The sequence below is a fragment of the Eretmochelys imbricata genome, chromosome 3 (assembly GCF_965152235.1).
Source record: "Eretmochelys imbricata isolate rEreImb1 chromosome 3, rEreImb1.hap1, whole genome shotgun sequence".
Classification (NCBI taxonomy): domain Eukaryota; kingdom Metazoa; phylum Chordata; order Testudines; family Cheloniidae; genus Eretmochelys; species Eretmochelys imbricata.
In genome coordinates this window covers 144882094-144903982 of record NC_135574.1, presented here as the reverse complement: position 1 = coordinate 144903982, position 21889 = coordinate 144882094, and the positions used below count along the sequence as shown (strand labels likewise).

Here is a 21889-nt window from a genome sequence, read left to right as displayed (position 1 = left end):
AACAGGACACTAACAGCTGAGGAGAAGAATGGTGATTCAGGCTGCACTGTGACCATAAGATTGCTCAGTAATGGACAGAACTTCAGTGCTGAAAAAGTTGATGCTGGGAGCATCTGCACTGCAAAGATCAGCACCAGAGTAATGGGCACGGAGGTCATTTGCATCACGTGCACCAATCTCAGTTTCAAGAAAGCAGTATCAGGTGAAGTACAGGCCACTTCCTGAGACAGTAGTGTGTGCTTGTGACCATATTTGGTCAGGGTATCAGAGGGACCTGGTATGGATTGCGACCTAGCCTTTGGCTGAATATTCTGAGGTGATACATGTCTTGATTTCACTAGGTCCCAGGGAGGGCAACATAGGTCTGTGGTACCTGAGGGAATGATGTTCCGTCCTATCACTTTCAAATCACTGGTGGAGACGAACTGAGCTGTTTTACTAGCCTCAGTAGATGGAGGTTTAGGTCTCTTCAATGAGTGAGCAATGGGAGCTCAAGCTGAGACACAGCTTACTGGAGTATTGATTGATGATGCCTATTTATACCTGGTAGGCCCCTTTTTCTGCAGTTCTGAGGAGGCTCTCGAGAGCACTCTAGAAAAAGAATTTTAAGACAGGCCTCTCTCATCTTCTGTGTCCTCTTGGAGAGGGAGTGACAGAATGAGCTTTCATCAGGGCTATGCATCTCTTCAGGGCACAAAAGGCTTCTTGAGTATTAGCAGAATACCCATCAGAGCGGGGATAAGTTTAGAGCCCTGGGGACTTTGCTTCAGTCATAGAAGCTAAATCCCAGTACTGGGTAAGTCCCTAATACTAACATAAGCTTTAACTAAACATTGTTTTAACTAATTTTAAGATACTAATTTAAATATTAATTTCCACACCTGTTGTTTTGTTTCATTTTTGTTTTATCTTACAATAAAGTAAAATATTACCTGAATCCTTTTTATTACTTATTTTCTACCGATTTAGCATTTTATTACTATAAATATCATTATTACAACTTTGACGTTTACTATGCAATGCCACCTACCATCCAGTAACTCAGATATTAATGATATATTAATATCTATTAAGGTAATAATTATTGCTTATTATATAAAACAGCCTCCTGTGAGCAATTTCATTGAGACTAAAAATGAAATAGTTTTATACTAAGTTAGATGGTGGCTACAAGTAAAGATCTTTCAAGTACTTTTAATGTGTATATTCTGTTATAATTAAAAACACAGTAATTCTTCATTATTTGTACTTAGCCTTCCTACCCAAAAAGAGAACTCAATAATCTTCCATTACAGGAGCAAACATTTCTGTTCTGCAACATGCAATGAGAATATTCAATTAATCAAGAAATCTGATTGAATGAATATTCCCATCAGACCCACTGAAACACTGTCATCAATAGGTGACCATTAATGAAATCTCATTCTTAACTCAATAAAAATGATGAATATTTTGTAATAGCTTATCAAATGATATTCATATGACATCACAGCTAATAAACTGGAAACATCGTAATATTTTAGAATTGCAACACTTTGTACAAATATTAATGAATTAAGCCTCACAACAGCCATGTGAAATAAGTATTCACACCTTTATTTTACAGCTGGGGAAACTGAACCATAGAAAACATAACAAAAGTCATCCAAGTTAGTTTCTGGTATAGCTGGGCATCAAAACCTGGTCTCTTGACTTGTATTTGTGCTTTAACTTTGGGTGAGGAAATTTTGCACACAAGTGGGAGCAGGGTTGATTTATTATATAATGTAGAATACAACATTTTACCTGGACATAACGGACAACATTGTCCTGGATGTATGGTAGGATTGCCACAATTAGGCACAGGGCAGGTGATCAAGGCACACATCTCCCGTCCATTGTGACAATAACATTCTCGGCAACCATCATGCCAGCTCTCCTCTTTCTCATGACGACGCCCATCCATTGACAGGCAAGAGCCTGTTTTAACTGGTGGCATAACAGAATCTGGTATCTCTGCATAAAATGATCAGAAAATACGTGCCCTGGTGAGAGTGTTGCTTAGAAAAAAAATAGTGCATACCTTCATTAGATTTGTTTTTAGAGGGTTTATTTTTTAATTATTATTATTAGCTATTTTTTCTTTCTTTCACCTAGACTTAGAAATAGGGTCAGCCTCACGAGCACTTGAAACAAGCTTCTGCATGGTGTACCAAGGTGAAATGATCATGTATGCTGTGGTTAGATGCATCTTCCACAAGAAAGCCAGTATTCACTTCCATTTACTCATAATGCACTGGTCATAAATCACACAGAAACTGAATTTTGGTTTGGCATGTCAATACTGATAAAAACAACTTCGCACACCCTTATGACCAGGAGACAATGTGCTTTGCTTGGAATATCTTTATAGTCGGATTGCAATGGGTTGGTGGTCACTTGCTCAGGCTTCCGAGGTAGGCATCTATTGCTGCTCATACAGCAGTGACAACAAATATAAGATTACCCAAGCAGCGTGAGGGCAATATCACAGAGCAATGCTCAAAAGGTTAAATTAATCCCTGGTGTAACTCCATTAATTTAAATGAAGTTACATCAGAGATGAGTCTGGTCCATTTCTGCATTCTGAGCTACTGGGTTGACCCCCTAAACCCTCAGCCTCTACCCTCCCGTTAGGAGGGAAGTGAGCACAAGACAATCACATCAGAGACACCACTCTCTCTTCCAGTACCTCCAGGGATGAAAAGGGAAGATCTTCAGCTTCCCTTCTTCTGGTCTATAGCAGGGGTGGCCAAACCATGCGCTCTTTTACCATTGAAGTGCGGCTCGCAAGCCGCCTCTGCTCCCCTCCCCCGTTTTCTACCTACCAGACTTGGAGGGGGAGAGGGGTAAACTCAGGTTCTCTGCCTTGTAGTATGCTGGTGGGGTAGGAGCTTCTGTCCAGTGGGGAGGAGGGTCTCGGGGCTTCAGCCCTGCGGGGTGCACCTGCCAGGGCTCAGGGCTTCAGCAGCAGAGGGGCTGAAACCCCGAGCCCCGGCAGGTGTGCTCTGGCTCTCGAACTTCTGAAGACCATCGTATGCGGCTCGGAGGGCATGTAAGTTTTGGCCACCCCTGGTCTATAGGAAGATATGATTCCAAAGCACTTTCACAGGAGCTGGGGACTGGGTCCGCCATTCTCCTCAGAGATAGAAGAGAAACAGTTAAAGAATCCTGGCATACTTCCTCTACCCTCAAGACTCTATTCTCCCCAAAGTACCACCTGTCTCCTTTCTCCACTGTAGTATGCTGACACTCAGTAAAGTGAGTAACATAGGGTGGAAGCAGGGGAAGCAACAGGGGTAAAGAGAATAAAGAGGAAGTGTAGAAAAAGAGGGAGAGACTGAGTGGAGGATTGAGTGACTGAAGAAAACCTTGGAGAGGAGGAAGGAAAAAAGGAAGAGGGGCAAGGGAAAGGAGAGCTGGCATAAAAGAATGAAAGAGAAGGATTAATAAACATTAAAGGAGAAAATGGCTGTAGGAAAACACTTCATCTCCACCCTTTTTCTTGATGGAGCAAATGGTATGACAGGCTAAGTAATACAGCGAAAATTAAAAATGAAGGCAGGAAGAAAAGCAATGGCAGAAAACAAGCAAATTTATTAGCAGAAAATATAATATAAAATGTTACAAGGAATATAATTTCCTATACATTATGTGAATTCATGGTAGTGGATAAAGTGACATGAGAAGTATTTCCATGAAAGAGGTATGACCTTACATACTTTACAAGTGATAGGCTGAAAAGAAGCCACAAGAGACTTATGACGGGTCATGCTAGTGAATGAAAATATCTCACATAGCACTGCCCGATACCATGAATCTGTTTTATATTTATTTGGGTTGTTTTGGTTATTACAATATGTGATTTATTTTGAAGAGAGTTAGTAAATGTTGAAAATTGTTTTGTTCCTGGATTGTGCTGACTGGTGAGTAATAAAAGCAACACAAACTGTCGTAGTCTCAGTTAGTGGATTGGGTAACTTTTTTTGACCTGGCTCCTGTGGCCAGCATAGATAGGGATGGCAGAGACTTGTTCATGACATTTGATGTTGTAGAAGGATTCAGATTCTGGGTTGGTTGGGTCTATGGATTTTTTAAAAAATAAGTGGTTATGGTTGGAGTTCTATGACTGGCTTTGGGCTGATATTTCTGTGATCTGACTTGCTTTCAGGTTCTACTGCTGTAACACATGTTGTTTGCATGAGAAATTATGTGCGTTAAATAACTGTTATTTTGGTAATCTCTTGCCTAAAGTGATAGCTGCAATTTCTGTGTATTTCTTGTAGTTTGTTTTCAGTGTTTTTTCTGCTTATAATAAAATAAAATGGAGAGGAGCGTGAAAAGGAATGCTGGATTTTCCCTTTTTTTTTTCCTTTGGTAGCAACTGTCCTTTTTTGATAACATCGAGAGCAGTAATTCCCAAACTGTGGTGCATGTACCACTGGTGGTATGTACATCACAAACACGGTAAGTAAATTGGTTTGAAGTACATTATCAGAATAAGAATTCACTGTATCTACACACTTAAAGTAGTACAGCAAGTAGTTTTCAGATTTCGAGGTCATATGCTAGATCCACCGACACATAATGTGACAGGGAAGTGAGATATTTCAAAATAAGGAAGTCGTGCATATACCACGCGGTGATACCTTGAAAGGTATACTGACATGTGAAGACCTTGGATGTATAATCCTCCCACAAGAAATTATTTTGGAAATACCTGACACCTGATGCAATCTGGTATACTCCAAATGTGAGCTCCAGTCATAGCTCGTGGTGGTGACTTAGCATTCTACTTAAACTCTGTGACTGAAGGCCAAAAAGGACGATTGATTATCTAGTTTGGTCTCTTGTACATCACAGGCAACTAACAGCACCCAGCACCAGCACACTAAACCCAACAACCAAAATGAGACCAAAGTATTACAATCCATAGAAGACTAGCAGAGAATAGGAAGGACAAAGGTGCACCAGTATTCCAGGCCCCTACATTGGGAGGGAATTGATTAAATGAGATAGATATACCCACATAATCCTGGCACATGACCCACACCAGCATGCTGCAGAGGAAAGTGAAAAAATCCCAGTCACTGCCAATCTGACCGAGGGGAAAATTCCTTCTCAGTCTCACATATGGCAATCAGTTAGACTCTAAGCATGTGAGCAAGAAACAGCCAAACACACACCTGACAGAGAGAATGCTCACTGCCACCTCAGTGCCCTGGTCCTCCCCGCCTAACGTCCCATCTTCAGCTGTGGCCATCCCTGAAGCTTCAGAGAAAGGATATAAAAGAAACCCTCCCAGAATACAGTGGGGGTGGTGGGAAATCCCTTCCTGACCCCTGCTGGTGGCCGGATGAAACCTGAAGCATGAGCTTTAGGAACATAAGACATAAACCAGAACCAGGACTGTTGAGCCCTGTCCACTACCACCATAAGCAACCGCATCATACTATTGCACTCATAGGTTTGTCCAGCTTTCTCTTAAAACTAATTAAGTTGTTTGTCCCCACAACTCCTATTGGGAGCCTGTTCTAGAACATCACTCCTCTGATGGTTAGAAACCTTCTTCCAATTTCCAGCCTGAATTTGTTCATGGACAGTTTATATCCATTTGTTCTTGTACCAACACTGTCCTTTAGTTTGAAGATCTCTTCACCTTTCCTGGCATTTACCTTTCACCTTTCTTGGCATATATTTATAAACAGCAATCATCTCCCCTCTCAGCTTTTATTTTGCTAGACTAACCAAGCCAATCTCTTTTAGTCTCATAAAATAGGCCCTCCATTCCCATGATCATCCTAGAAGTACTTCTCTGCACCTGTTCCAGTCTGAATTCATCTTTCTAAAACATGGGTGATCAGAATTGTACACAATATTCCAAATGAGGTCTTACCAATGCCTTGTACAATGGCATTCGTAGTCCTCTCTCTCTACTGGAAATGCCTTGATTGAATCATCCTAGAATCACATTTTCCTTTTTACCAGCAGCATTGGATTGGTGTCTCAGTCTTCCTGTGATCAAGCCACAAAGCCAGGTCTCTCCCTTCCTCTGTCACTTCCAACTGATGAGCTGCCAACCCTCCCTTCAGTTTTTGTGCAGAGTTTCAACAAGTGCTCCTGAGAGCCCCCTCCCGAACATACTAATGATTGGCAGTTCCAGCTACACATGGACCCCAAGTTACTTAATCACACGACACTTGTAATCACTTCTCAGCTGTGGCTGTGTGTTTAATTCCAGGTGAAGTTCAAGCTGCTGATAATAATTCAACCAAGTACTTAAGCATGTGTTTAAGTGCATTCCTATTCCACAAAGCATTTAACCATGTGCCTACAATTAACATATACGTACGTATTTGTCGGAATTGCGGCCTATAGCTCTGAATGGCACAAGACCCAATTATTCCGCAGAGCTGATCAAATAACTGATTTTTCAGTTTAGTCGATGAACCTAAAAATCCTAAGAATTTCATTTTGGGTCTTTGTGTTTTTTCCTGCTGAAATGAAAAATTGACACGTCCCCTCCCCCCTTCCCAAGGCAAATGCAGCGTTTTGTTGGCCCAAAATGAATTTTTTTCATTTTTTCCTTATGTTTTCAGGGTTTTTTTTTTTTTTTACCCTTTTTCATTTTTCTTTAAACAAAATCTAGCTAAAATTTTGAAACAAAACATTTTCAAATTAAAAGTTACAACATTTTTTGTTTAAAAAGTCAAAAAAGTGTTTTGACTATTTTATTAGTCAAGTTTACCTAAACAGAGGGACAGAAAAGAGAATGAGTAAGTAAGATCAGAGGGGAAAAATAACAAGTGTATGATGGGAAGAAAAGAGTGGGAAGGGGAAATTTAGGAAAAGAGAAGGAAGGAAAATGATCAGAAACAAGGAAAGAGAGAGAACATGGGTAAGACATTAAAGAACACAACACAGGGAAAAGTGCAAGGGAAATTTTACCTATAGAGTAATCAGCCTAGGGAAAAACAGATGCTGAAAGTTATGGAAGAATACACATAGACGAAAAATAATGACTGGAGGGAAACAGAAGAAATAATAAAAACAAGGAAGATACAGAAGGTTAATGAAAATATTTTAAATAGATAATACTTAACGATATATTCTTTAATTAAAAGCACATTTGATTTTTGTGGTGAAACAAGGACTCTGTGGGGAAAACAGTTGCTCTCGGATGTCTGTGTTGGTGAACAAATAGAGGAGTGTACGCATACACTTCTAATATCTTATCCTGGACCATTCAGATCTTTGCTGTAGCCCCAATTCCAGGCAAGGAAAATGGGAATTCATCAACAGACATTGGTTCAATAAAAGATATTACCTCACCCACCTTGCCTCTCTAATATCCTGGGACTACCACAGCTACAACTATATTAAAAAGGATAGACCGATAAAGGAAAAATGGACATCGGATAGTTGAACTGGCTTGAAAGAAGAGAGCTAACGGTTTCTCTTCATCTCTTAGATTTGCCCAAAGTTAGACATTCCTCCAAAACTTTATTTTGGACTACAGGTAAGGGGAGGACGCTGTTGATATTTGGGTTTGTTTTACAATAGCCCAATAGCCAATATAATAAAATGAGTTTAAATCTCACCAAAGCAATTGAGTCCTTTACTGAACCAACCACCACTCTGGGCTTGTCTTCAGTACACTGTTGGCACATGCTATAATGCAAGTTTTGCCCATAACTTGATTCCCATCCACACACACAAATCTCTGGCTTGAGTTAAGTGGTGTTTTAAATATTCTAGGGATATAAATAGCGGTTAAAAAAAGTAACCATGTAACCAATTAAAATTTTATCTGTTACATGTGACACGTTTTACTTCATATTCTTTATGAAAGTATGCTTATGATATGAATATGACATAACTGAGATATACTTTATGCAAGATGGCTTATGTAAGATATCATTGGAAAAGTTATGATTTACTGAATGTGATTATCCAATTTGTATGCCTGTATCATTTCTGTATCTGCAGTTAGGGATATTAACTATGTACCTGTATTTCAAATGTGTTAATTTGGGTGTCTCCACCAACCAGCACTTCAGGTACAACAATGGAAAAGCCAGACAGGCCTCATGGGCCATTAGCAAAAACAATGGACTGTGAAAGAGCTTAGGCTTCTTGTGGACTCTGGAGACAGTTTAGGAGCAATGGCTGCCACAGCCATGAAGAGACATGGGTCCGAGTCACCTGGTACTGGATACCCTCCTCCCCTTTTGGAATGCCAGTGGTTTTCCACTAGAAGACAAAGGGTTCCCGCCTTACACAAGAGCTATATAAGGCAGGGGAGTGACATCATCATGGTCCTCCTCTGCCTCCCCACCCAAAGAGACACGAAAAACACTTGGAAACAAAAACTAAACTAAGGGGGAAAGGACAGAACTCAAGCTGGAAGGGCATCTACCTTGTAAGTAATAATACCTGAGGTCTCAAGAGGGAGACCAGTGCAGCTGTCTTTCAAGACCTTCTGTAATCTGCCTGCAACAATATCTAGGATGAGAAATTTGATTTGTAACCAATTTCTTTAATGAACCTAGCTTAGTTTGAGTGTTTGGTTTCATTTGCTTAGTAATCTGCTTTGTTCTGTCTGTTATCTCTTATTTTCACTTAAAATACACCTTTATTAAGTGTAGTTAATACACTTACTTCTTGTTTATAATAAAACTCAGTTTATGCAATTTCTAACTGGGTGGGCAAGAAGTGTGCACACCTCTCTTCACATTGAGGAAGAGGGCGGATTTTTATGAGCTTGCGCTGTGCAGATTTTTCTATATAGCACAAGACAGTATAATTTTGGGTTTATCTCCCAAAAAGGGGTGTGCATGGGACTGCTGGGGGAGTCCTCTCACACAGAGCTGACATCAGTCTGTCTGCAGCGGGGTGTGGCCCTACCTGTCTGTGTGTGTGCACGCGCTGCAAGAGGCCGGAGAGCCTAATTCAGCAAAGCAGTGAGAAGGAACCCAGGCTGATTGAACAGGAGAGGCTTAGTTAAACCCCACAACATCAGGTGGCATCCCAGAAGGGGGGGGGTCTAACCTGTCACAACATGGTTAAATGTTTAACTGGGGAACTAGGGGTGCTGCAGCACCCCCCACGTTTTATGCAGGGCCCCTGCTGCTGGCCCCCGCACCCAGGGGACCCCCCCCCCCCACACACACAGGGCAGCAGAGGACTCAGACCCGGCAGTGGAGTTAATCATTAACTGAAACCAGTAAGACTGATGCTTATCGGTTAACCAGTTAAACTTTTACGTCCCTAAAAGCTTCATGTACCTAGCTTGTCAGGGGGTGTGGGCTGATGCTCCAATGCTGCTGATGTTGGAGATAGGAATACCCTGAGGATGCAGCAGCTAAAATTATAACTCACCAGCTGCTAATCCAATCACTCCATGTAGCTCCAGTGTGGTCATTCACTCTCTCTTGAGCTAGGCTAGCTCTAGTGTACTGACTGTTGCAGTGAAGACAACTCTTCTGAGTGGTCTGTCATATCAAACTCAAATCTATATAACTACTTCTCCTTGTACATTGCTGTATCTCAGTAATGACTGCTGAGAACTGTAGTAAATTTATTTTGATTTACAGTATATTTACAATTGGATCCTTACAGATTATATATCACAAATTTTTGTATGATGTACTGCTGTGCATTTTTAACTTTTTTTTGCCAAATTATTAAAATTTTGAGTAACCCCTCCAGAAAATAAAACTTTAAAAATCCCATTGAATCTTGCTGCAAATTTGCTGGCACACTTCTGGGATAACTGTAACCCCCAGCTCACTATAGCTCACAATTACACCAAAACCTGTTCTAGTGTCCTATAAATCCACACCTGTGATATCTGCATCACACTTTAAAATGCACAGTAACTTCTTTATTGTGTTTAAGTCACTTGGCTTCTTTGCAGGTAACAGGACTGAAATTATTACCCCAACATGTTCCCTTCCTCAAACTTACACTTAATTACTCAAATTTACTCTTAAGAAATTAAAGCATCTTTTGCTTGGAATCCAACAGATCTTTAGATGGGTACATGGCTATATTTACCCTGGCTCTGTGTACAGTTTTGGGATTGCTTTAGTTGAGCAATGTTGTCTGGTGAACCCTTTTATCCAGGTATAGTAATTTGCAATATGTATGGAAGCCAGAGGCTTCAACAGGAAGAAAATGGACACAAATCTAGAGTAATCATAGCAGCAATGGCAGGAGTAATTTGCTTTGTGTAAGGGTAGATTGGAACAAGCTTCCTTTCCCTTGTTATCAATTGCTGAGTTAACTGCTATCTGGCTTTGGAGATAAAGGCAACATATTTTGTTGAATGACACACTATAGGGCTGTCAGTTAGCTTGGGGTGCCTGGGTAATAAATAGTACCATAAGATATAGTAAAAAGAACAGGAGGACTTGTGGCACCTTAGAGACTAACAAATTTATTTGAGCATAAGCTATCGTGAGCTACAGCTCACTTCATCGGATGCATACCGTGGGGAGATTTATATACATAGAGAACATGAAACAATGGGTGTTACCATACACACTGTAACGAGAGTGATCACTTAAGGTGAGCTATTACCAGCAGTATGGGGGGAGGGACACACAACGACGACACCTTTTGTAGTGATAATCAATACAAACAGATGGACATCATACCAAAAGGACTGAAGGTAAAAAATCCATTACAATATACATACCACATAGACTATGCTGACAGCTTGTGCCACACGCTCTCAAAGAAACTGCGGAACCACCTGATCGACATCCTCTACAGCAAACAGGGAAAGATTAAGAATAAGCTCTCAAAACTGGATACTCTCATAAAAAACCAACCTTCCACACAAACTTCCTCGTGGCTGGACTTTACAAAAACTAGACAAGCCATTTACAACACACACTTTGCTTCTCTACAAAAGAAAAAGAACACTAAACTATACATGCCACAAGGGGCCACAACAGTGGTTCCCTTAACCCACCCAGCAATATTGTTAATCTATCCAACTATACTCTTAGCCCAGCAGAAGAATCTGTCCTATCTCGGGGCCTCTCCTTCTGCCCCTCCACCCCCACAAGCATGATACAGTTCCGTGGTGACCTAGAATCCTATTTTCGACGTCTCCGACACAAGGAATATTTCCAACACACCTCTGAACAACATACTAACCCACAGAGACCTTCCTACCAAGACTACAAAAAGAAGGATTCTGGGTGGACTCCTCCTGAAGGTCAAAACAACAGACTGGACTTCTACATAGAGTGCTTCCGCTGACGTGCACGGGCTGAAATTGTGGAAAAGCAGCATCACTTGCCCCATAACCTCAGCCGTGCAGAACACAGTGCCACCCACAGCCTCAGAAACAACTCTGACATCATAATCAAAAAGGCTGACAAAGGAGGTGCTGTCGTCATCATGAATAGGTCGGAATATGAACAAGAGGCTGCTCGGCAGCTCTCCAACATCACTTTCTACAGGTCATTACCCTCTGATCCCACTGAGGTTACCAAAAGAAACTACAGCATTTGCTCAAGAAACTCCCTGAAAAAGCACAAGATCAAATCTGCACAGACACACCCCTGGAACCCCGACCTGGGGTACTCTATCTGCTACCCAAGATCCATAAACCTGGAAATCCTGGATGCCCCATCATCTCAGGCATTGCCATCCTGACAGCAGGACTGTCTGGCTATGTAGATTCCCTCCTCAGGCCCTATGCTACCAGCAGTCCCAGCTATCTTCGAGACACCACTGACTTCCTGAGGAAACTACAATCCACCGGTGATCTTCCTGAAAACACCATCCTGGCCACTACGGATGCAGAAGCCCTCTACACCAACATTCCACACAAAGATGGACTACAAACCATCAGGAACAGTATCCCCGATAATGTCACAGCAAACCTGGTGGCTGAACTTTGTGACTTTGTCCTCACCCATAACTATTTCACATTTGGGGACAATGTATGCCTTCAAATCAGAACGCCACTAGCCATCACCTTCAGCCCTCAACTAAAACCTCTCCAACGCATCATCAAGGATCTACAGCCTATCCTGAAGGACTACTCTTACAGATCTTGGGAGACAGGCCAGTCCTTGCTTACAGACAGCCCCGCAATCTGAAGCAAATACTCACCAGCAACCACACACCACACAACAGAACCACTAACCCAGGAACCTATCCTTGCAACAAAGCCAGCTGCCAACTGTGTCCACATATCTATTCAGGGGACACCATCATAGGGCCTAATCACATCAGCCACACTGTCAGAGGCTTGTTCACCTGCACATCTACCAATGTGATATATGCCATCATGTGCCAGCAATGTCCCTCTGCCATGTACATTGGTCAAAGTGGACAGTCTCTATGTAAAAGAATAAATGGACACAAATCAGATGTCAAGAATTATAACATTCAAAAATCAGTTGGAGAACACTTCAATCTCTTTGGTCACTCGATTACAGACCTAAAAGTTGCAATTCTTCAACAAAAATCTCCAAAAACAGACTCCAACGAGAGACTGCTGAATTGGAATTAATTTGCAAACTGCATACAATTAACTTAGTCTTGAATAGAGACTGGGATTGGATGGGTCATTACACAAAGTGAAACTATTTCCCCATGTTTATTCCCCCCCTCCACCCTCACTGTTCCTCAGACTTTCTTGTCAACTGCTGGAAATGGCCCACCTTGATTATCACTACAAAAGGTCCCCCGCTCTCCTGCTGGTAATAGCTCACCTTAAGTGATCACTCTCGTTACAGTGTGTATGGTAACACCCATTGTTTCATGTTCTCTATGTATATAGATCTCCCCACTGTATTTTCCGCTGAATGCATCTGATGAAGTGAGCTGTAGCTCACGAAAGCTTATGCTTATATAAATTTGTTAGTCTCTAAGGTGCCACTAGTACTCTTCTTTTTGCGAATACAGACTAACATGGCTGCTACCCTGAAATCTGTCATAAGATATAGTGTCAGTGACCCTACATCTGCCAGCATCTGAGGCTTCAGTAGGCATCCTCCAATATGTGCTTGATTGGTAAAGAATGATTTAGTGTATTGGCCAGAAGCACCAACAAACCACTCATTTGCTGTACCATCCCCTGCCCTCCTTTGGAGTAATATATGATTTATACGGACTCAAATAAGAGGACATATAAAGCAGAAGTATTAAGGTGGTCTTGCTGTCTCCATCATACTGACTGATGCCTTATTCAAACTGCATATTGCACAACATGGATCAGAATAACTGAAAATCCAAATAGGGCATCTTTCTCCCTTAAGAAAAATGTCTGTTGTGACATTCTTGCTCTAATCAGCCTTTTGCTGTGATATTTTTTATGTCAACGGCTAATATTTCCATCACTAGTTAGCACCATGTAACAAAGTGGGGCAAATACTTTGTCTACATTTTGCCTATCTTTGTCATGAAATTGCTCTAAGTACTACAGGATCATGTTTCATGTGATCTCTGTCTCTGAAAATGGTGAAAATAGACTTCTTTTGCATCCGCACATGCACACACACACCCCCTCTTCTACAGAAATCTCTTCCGGTGACAGGTGGTTATTTGAAATATATTACATACATTTTTGCATGGTTTTCTCTGAAAAAGGCACATAATAAAAATAGTGACTGAAATAAGCTCAAGTTTTTCACATCTGTATTTTGTTATTCAATGTCTTGTCTGAAAAAATAGAAAACCAAATAAACATTATGTTTCTTGTATCTATTTTCCCTAACTAGGGATTGCCATTAAACTAGCTATATTGTTAAAGTGATTTAATTCCAAGAAGATCAATAGCAGCAGTATTCTATTTAATGAACTCGGCCACTGAAAGTGAATATGTATTATTCAACTTTTCTGAGTGAACTACACCTATACCCTGATATAACGCGGTCCTCAAGAGGCAAAAAATCTTACCACATTATAGGTGAAACTGCGTTATATCGAACTCGCTTTGGCCTCGAGCATTTCTGTTATTAATAGTCACTTCCCGCCCCCGGACTAGCCCCTCAGAACCCCTGACCCATCCAAACCCCACCCAGCTCCTTGTTCCCTGACTACCCCCTCCAGAGACCCCCCGCCCCTAACCACCCCTCCCAAGACTCACCCCCTATCTAAGCCCCCTGCTCCTTGTCCCCTGACCGCCCCCTCCAGAGACCCCCCCCGTCCCTAATCACCCCCAGGACCCCACCCCCTACCCAACCCCCCTGCTCCCTGACTGCCCCTACTCCTATCACACCCCTGTCCCCTGACAGGCCCCCCGGGACTCCCACGCCCTATCCTGTTCCCCATCCCCAGAACCTCCGAACCATCCAACTCCCCCTGCTCCCTGTCCCCTGACCGCCTTCCAAGACCTTCTGCCCCTTATCCAACCCCTCCGCCCCCGGCCTGGAACCCTTAACACGCCGCTCAGAGCAGCGTGTCAGAGCCAGACATGATGACATGCTGATCTGCCGGAGTGAGCAGCCCCGCCCCCCAGAGTGCTGCTTTACCACGTTATATCTGAATTCGTGTTATATCGGGTCGCGTTATATCGGGGTAGAGGTGTATAATCATACATGAGATGATTATGATCTGCGCATGTAAACTTGCTCTTTTAGCAAAGAAAAAATTACTAGAGTAGAATTCTATGGTAGTTTTTGTTAAAAAAAAAGAAAGATATAATGACATTCTTTTCAAAGTTGTGTGATATCGAGAAAAAACAGCAAATGAAACAGACACTGAATACTCAAGTTATAACCTACAGGACAGTCCATTATTTTGTATTTTAGGCCACTTAACTATTTAACAAGATTAGATCTCATACATGGTAAATAAAAACAGAAAATCTACAATTTCTAGTTCCAGATTTGTGAAGTTGATCATAGGGCTGTTTTTTTAAAGATAAGTCTCCAAGTATCCTGGAATCCTATGCCCTAGGAATTTGTCAGAATTGTACTCCAGAATCTAACTTTTTACAAAGAAAAAAGTTTTAACTCCTACAGTTGTGAAGATAGTTCCCATTTGGAAACCTAAGTTTTAGCTGACGAAGTGTCTACATGCGTATGCAAGCAGTCAAACAATAACTCTAAAAGACTCCTGATTACCTCAGAGAGGTGTTGACTCAGACCTAATGACATCATCTTAAACAATAATAATTAACACTGTTACTCTTTCATGGCCCATCATTTTGGCTTAAACAATCAGCTACACTAATGGTCTTATCTATAATTTTAGATGCATTGGCAGATACAGGAATAGGGACTAGTGGTGCAGCTGGTTGCTGTCAAAGGTTGCTAGGATGGGGAAAAAAGAAATCAAGTCCTCCTCTGTGGCAAAAGCTGCAACTAACTCTTGGTGCTCCAAAACCAAAGTGCTTCCCATGCCTACCTTCGAGCCAAAACCCAAACTGTCTCTTACACAGCTGCCAAAGTCTACGAGTATTTCCCAGTACAATGTTTACAGTACAGAGATGCATTACAAATAAAAATCATGTGGCACATTAAACATCTAGGAACAGCATGAAAATGGAATTTAACATAATTAAATAGCACAAGAAATACTTCAATGATTGTTGTTATTCATTTTCCACAGTGAATGCAATAAAACCCTCTATTATTAAATGTACTTGAAGTAGGCACAGGTATTTTAGTCTGCTGCACCGGAGTGCTGAATAATTTAAGCCTAGTTTGCTACAGAGTATGCAGGGCTCCTAATCATCCAAGAAACATGGAATTGGTATCATTTAAAAAAAAAAGGAAAATAGGCAAGCAGTTTATCATAGAATCATAGAATATCAGGGTTGGAAGGGACCTCAGGAGGTCATCTAGTCCAACCCCCTGCTCAAAGCAGGACCAATTCCCTACTAACTAAAACTAAGTTTAGAATTCATCTTTTCAAAAACTTGTCTATCATAAGGTGATATGCTCCATTACATAGTGCTTGCTGCCTAGAGTAACGTTACATCACCATGTAAGGATGCTACAAAAGGGTAACAATGGTTAATCCACATGCTACATGGCATAGTACAAGGCCTACAGACCACTCAAGAACTATTGCCTGCCTCACTAAAGGTAGCCTATTAAAAGGGGACATGTTGGACAGAGTTACCCCAGGCTCAAGCTCTATTCTACATTGGCACAGAGAGAGGCTGAGCGTCCTTCTAGGTGTTTGCCATCCTGAATTTCTTTGACTCTACTGCATCTGATAATTACAAGAGTCAAAAAAACTTGACATACATGGACATGTTTGTGTTAGAAAATGTAGCTGAACAAGTACACATGAACATATACAGTTGTGCAACTGTACTTCCTTGTTTAAGCAATCTTCATTTAACCAAAAGATCTGATTAACAAAAGAATGGTTTTACTGTGTCTCACCAGGTTGTGCAGGTAGTCTGGGATGCCTGAGATCACAGTTCCTTTAAAGCTAGTTGGCCAACTACCTCCACAATTTCATATAAAATCCTGTTTATCTGAAGATTTCTGATGTCCCCAAGTCCTTTAAATAAATGGGATTGTGCTCAGGACTGGTATAGTATAAGCTATACTTTTACAGCTGAAGGAATGGCCTGGAAGGACATGGGAAATTTAATTGCACAAAGTATTTAAGTGCTAAAACAGTTTAAACCTATTTAGATATGTAACTCTTGCAGCTGTTACAACGTTAAGACAGTTAATATAAAAGTAAATTTTGTGCACATGTACATCCCCAAGTAAAAACTGCTTTGTGACTAACACTCATATTTCAGGGTTGTGTGAAAGCAGCCTGAACCAAAGCTAACAATTGATGAAAAGTACAACTATTTAACACAATTCGTTAGAGAAGCATGCATACATGCATAGACTCACATGTAGAGCGAGATGCTGGGAGAAAAGTACAGACTGTAGGACATTTACATTTTTACTGTTGACATTTATTTATTAATAATCACTGATAAAGACGCTGTATCAGCATGTGCTGGCCCTCAAGAAAGAAGATCACATGGCCACCAAGGACTGTTCACAGGTTGAGCCCCAGAATGACACTGAGCATTGTAATCTGGGCAGAAGTGCATGCTGGGAAAGGGCTGTAGAAAAGCCCCAGTAATACAGATCAGCAAAGAGGCAAAATTGGCAGTGGTTTTCACTACTGAGGGAGTTTGTAAGGGGATAGGGAGTCCAGCAGATGGAAGAAAATTTCAGACAGGCCTAAGAGTAGTGATAAGAGACAGGTGAACAGAATGGTAAGCAAGCCACAGCTGACAAAGCAGCTATGCATAAAGCTAAGTAAATTACCCAGATGAGGTAAGAAAACTGAGGCAGTGGCCATATGTGGCAACAGAAAATTAAGCCATAGGTTTGGATGGTGCTTTATGGAAATTTGAAAGTACATGGTCCACGCTCAAAGAATTTGCAGCCTACATTAGCCAAACATATGACAAAATATAAAGACCGATAAAAAGTATAGGGAAAGGAAGGACAACGAATAAAACAAACTAAAATAATAAGAGTCCTATTATTCTATATACATATTCACAGTGAATGAATAATATATGTTCTAATATATTTAAACAGTCCAAGAGATAGGACGAGAATGGTAGAGTGAAACAGGTTTTGAGGAGGGATCGGAAAGCATGAGGATACTGGGTGCAAAAGAAGAGGGATGTTGTTCCAGCTACAGAGAAATCAGTGGGGAAAATGTCATAACGGTGAGAGTAGTAAGAGGTGAAAAGTAGAGTAAAGAGGTGTGAAGAGGTTTCAGAGTAGCAGCCGTGTTAGTCTGTATCCGCAGAAAGAACAGGAGGACTTGTGGCATCTTAGAGAAGAGTGGGCAGAAACCAGGAGGAAAGTTGTAGTGTCACAGGAGATGAGATGTAGGCAGGGGCAGAGCTCTTGCAGAGCCTCAACAGTGAGAGTCAGGCATTTCACCACGCCAGCCTCAGCCCATTTCCTTTCACCAACTTCCTGTCTATCTGCATAACACTGAAACTCCTCAGCCTCATTTTGAAGGAGTGAGAAATGGTTACCATCTTAGCTGCTGAATACTGGACATATTAAAGATGGGAAAGAAAGAAGTTATAGTAGTCGAGGCAAGACAAAAACATGGACTTGACAGTGGAGAGGGAAAGGGAAGAGTAGATTTTAGAAATGTTATTGAAGGAAAATCAGTAAGATATAGTGAGTGCTTTGATATAGGAGAGGAAGATAGAGTGGAGTTATAGATAACCCAAAAAATGTAACTTTGAGGAAATGGAGTTTTTAATGGTGACGGAGAAAGTGACGACAGAGGAGTCATTAGGAGGATATATAAGTAGTATAGTTTAGTGTTAACACGTTTAGTTTAAGAAACTGCAGGACATTCTTGAAGAGATATAAGAGACAGGAAGTGATGCACACCTGGAGACAGGAGGTGGAGAGGCATGTAAGAGGTGTCAGAATAGAGGTGATAGAAGACCATGGGAGTACACGAGGTTAGTAGCATTGTTTAACACTGGTTAACTTTTGTATTGTTCATTAAAGAATAGAAGCTTAAATATCTTATCTCAAAAGTTGCATTTTGCAAAATTATTATTAGACGATTAGGGATATTATGTGTTAATATTGTTGAAATAAATCCCAGCTGTTTATAAATATAGAACTGTTTAGCTATTATAAAACTATATGGATCATATTGCACATAGCCAATAGGAAGGAACGTAAAATAAGTCCCCAAAAGTTAAGTCAAAGCTTGTGCATTATTGCCAAGCTTTGACACTGTTCACTGTGACTGGAAGGAAGACTGAAGTATTCCATAGACCAACTGTTTTCCTTTAGTTTTCTTCTACAGACATGAAAAGTAAACTTACAAAAGTAAAAGCTTTTAAGAATCATATATTTTAACAAAACAAATAGTTATTTGTTAATTTTACTTAACCAACCAGAAGTCTCTAAGAACTTGTTGGATGCAGAGGGAAGAAGTAGCAAATTATTTCGATAACACTTAAGGGTAAATGTATTTAAACAGGATCAGAAAAAAATAATATTCACCTAGCTACTAAGCAACTTACAGCTCAGTTGAAATAATAATACTTAGCACTTATATAATGTTTTATACAGTCAAATCAATGTATAAATACTGATGCAATTATGTACAGTGAATTGGGTCGGGTGGAAGTCAAATGAAATATTTAAAAAATTTTAAATATAGATTTAAAAAAAACATATTCCAGTGAAAGAAGCAAAGCAATCCATTTTCTCAGGCTTATTAAGGGCCTGATCGAAATCCTACTAAAGTTAATCAACTGACTCTCACTGATTTCTCAATGGAAGAATGGACTGCAGTCTAAAATGCCAAAAGAACTGTGTGTTGTGTACCTTTACTAGGCTGACATTAAAAACACAAAAACTACAAATGATAACAAAACCCTACTATACAGTGTCCTCCCCTACAGAAAATGAAGTTGACTACCACCATTTGAGTTATCAAATTGCAAGTCTTATTAATATAATGTACTACTCCTTTCCATTTCTCCTAGCTTCTAATTGCTTTAAAGCAAACACAGATATGGAGGTAATGCATTCACACCTACCTCTGCACTTGCAGAGAAGACAACCATGATTATTCTGCTGGAAGCCCATTGGACAGATCTTACCACAAGGAAGTTCTGGGCATTTCTTACAGCGACAGATATCACAGCCATGCTTGTTCTTCCTAGATGACCGAAATAATTTGTCAAAGGTCAGCAGATCACTTTAAATGTCTGATTAAAAAATGCCCATGATCTTCAGAGCAAAGGTTTCCCCTGAAGTGACTAAGTAAGTAAAGAAAATTTCCTGAATTGTAATTCTTGTACTCAGAGGTGGTAAGGGGTAAACAGATCTCCACTCTTGGCTTGTGCTCCCTCTGTGTGACTGGCAGAAACATCCTATTTAAATTTCAAGCTATTAGACCACCTCATTTGCCTGGTACACTTAAGCGATGATGAGCCAGCACTGCTTTTGACAATCAGTTCTTTTTTCAGGTGAAAGAATAAAAGAGTAGATACAATAGAATATCTCCAAATCTGTAAAGAAGATAGAAGGGTAAGTGGGGATCTATTATAATCACTATCTTCTGAGAACAAAAATTACAAGTAATTTTTTTTTCTCCAATAAGTAATATACAGTAGATCTCCACTCACGTAAAATGCTCCAGGGATGTAACCGAAAATGTTAAATAAGTAACAGAAAACTTCTTTGAAATATAAGATGAGGAATGCCAAAAACCAAGTGGCAAAGGCAGTGAATGCATAGTTACACATTTTTTAATACAGAAAGATATGTATCCTCACAAAGATACCCAAGATAGAAGCTAAGTACAGAAACATTTTCCCACCTTCCAGATAAATACATTGAAACAAGCAAGAGAACTGAGGGTTTTTATAATCACCAACCAAGTCCTGTAACACTGGTAATGCTAATCAATATGGTATTATGAAAAATAGTTCTTGTCAAACAAACTTATTACTGATTTTTGATGAGATCATGTTTTATTATTAAATCTATTTATATTACACACAATCAATGCAGCCTACATTAAGTGGATTAAAAACTGGTTAACGGATAGATTGCAAAAAATTTGAATAAATTGGAACAATTTACCTTGGGATTTGGTGAATTCCCCATCACTTGGGGTCTTTAAATGAAGACCAGCTATCTTTCTAACAGATATACTACAGCTCAAACAGAAGTTATGGTCTCATAGTATTACAGTGAGATGGTAACCGCTCCATAGATAACGCTGGAACTAACCAATCTCAGCCCACTAACTTTGCCAAAACGAAATCAATACACCTGAAATTTCCTAAAGGTGATCATCTAAGGAATGAGAGTCTATAAATAATGTTTTGGGGATAACTGGACAGGATGTAAGTGAAATATGAAAGTCTGAAAAATCAAATCTATTTCACTTTTGTAAAACTGGTCTAACTTTGTTGGAACATTATATTTAAAGAACAGTATTGATCCTCAAGTAGTGTTAACATTATTATCCTCAACAATTCAGAGATTTTTAGATTTCAAGGTCAGAAGGAACCATTGTGATAATCTAGTCTGATCACCTGCATAAAACAGATCATAGAACCTCCCTGAAATAATTCCTGTTTGAACTACAGCATATATTTTAGAAAAACATCTAATCTTGAGTATTATTATTTTTTTGTCCGGTGATGGAAAATCCACAACCCTTACCCTTGGTAAGGAGTGTTGATGACTGTTGCCTTTGAATCTTTTGGGTAAGACTTGGTAAGATTTTAAGTAATATTACATTAAAAATAAATATACAGTGTTAATTTAAGTTTTCATTAAAAGTGTAAGTTTTTAAGCTTTATGGTGCAGAGATACTATTTTACTTTCATTTTAAAAGCTATTGTTTTTATTTTCTTAAAAATCAGAGTATTTATAATGGTCTTTTTCTCAGACATCCCACACCATTTGTATTCTTTATTCACCTTGCAGCCTCAAAGCCATTGGTTATCAAAACATCTTGAGGGCCAGCATCTTTTCATAGGCACACCTCATTCCAGGAAGGATAGTTGTGGTTGCTGGAATCTTAACCTCCCTAATGCCTTCCCCCTTGAGTGCTCAATCTTTGATTCAGTACCCCTACCAAGGGGCCTGAAAGGCATGGAATGGTAAAAAAGTGGGAGAGACAGACTGTGTGATGAGGAAATTGATGCAGAGAAGGTATGCAGGGAAGGCAGGCATGCAGGGCAAAGTGAAGTGTTGAGCAAAAGGTAAACCATAAGGTTGGGGTATAGAGGTAAATTTTTCTTCCACTAAAACCATCCTAGAAGAGATCATGGACAGGCAGCACTTATGCCCCCCACCCATTCATTTCCCCATAAATGGAACTGTTTCTGTGCCACAGTAACACCTTTTTTCCA

General features: G+C 40.2%; 1 protein-coding gene across 1 annotated transcript in view; it reads right to left on the bottom strand.

The window, feature by feature from the left end:
• CRIM1 (cysteine rich transmembrane BMP regulator 1) overlaps positions 1–21889 on the bottom strand; it is a 309698-nt gene that overhangs the window by 36068 nt on the left and 251741 nt on the right. The window contains exons 10-11 of the mRNA XM_077811884.1: positions 19556–19677; positions 1786–1995 (exon numbers count right to left, since the gene is read on the bottom strand). Of these exons, the coding sequence (XP_077668010.1) occupies positions 1786–1995; positions 19556–19677 (332 nt within the window). The remainder of the gene's footprint in view (positions 1–1785; positions 1996–19555; positions 19678–21889) is intronic.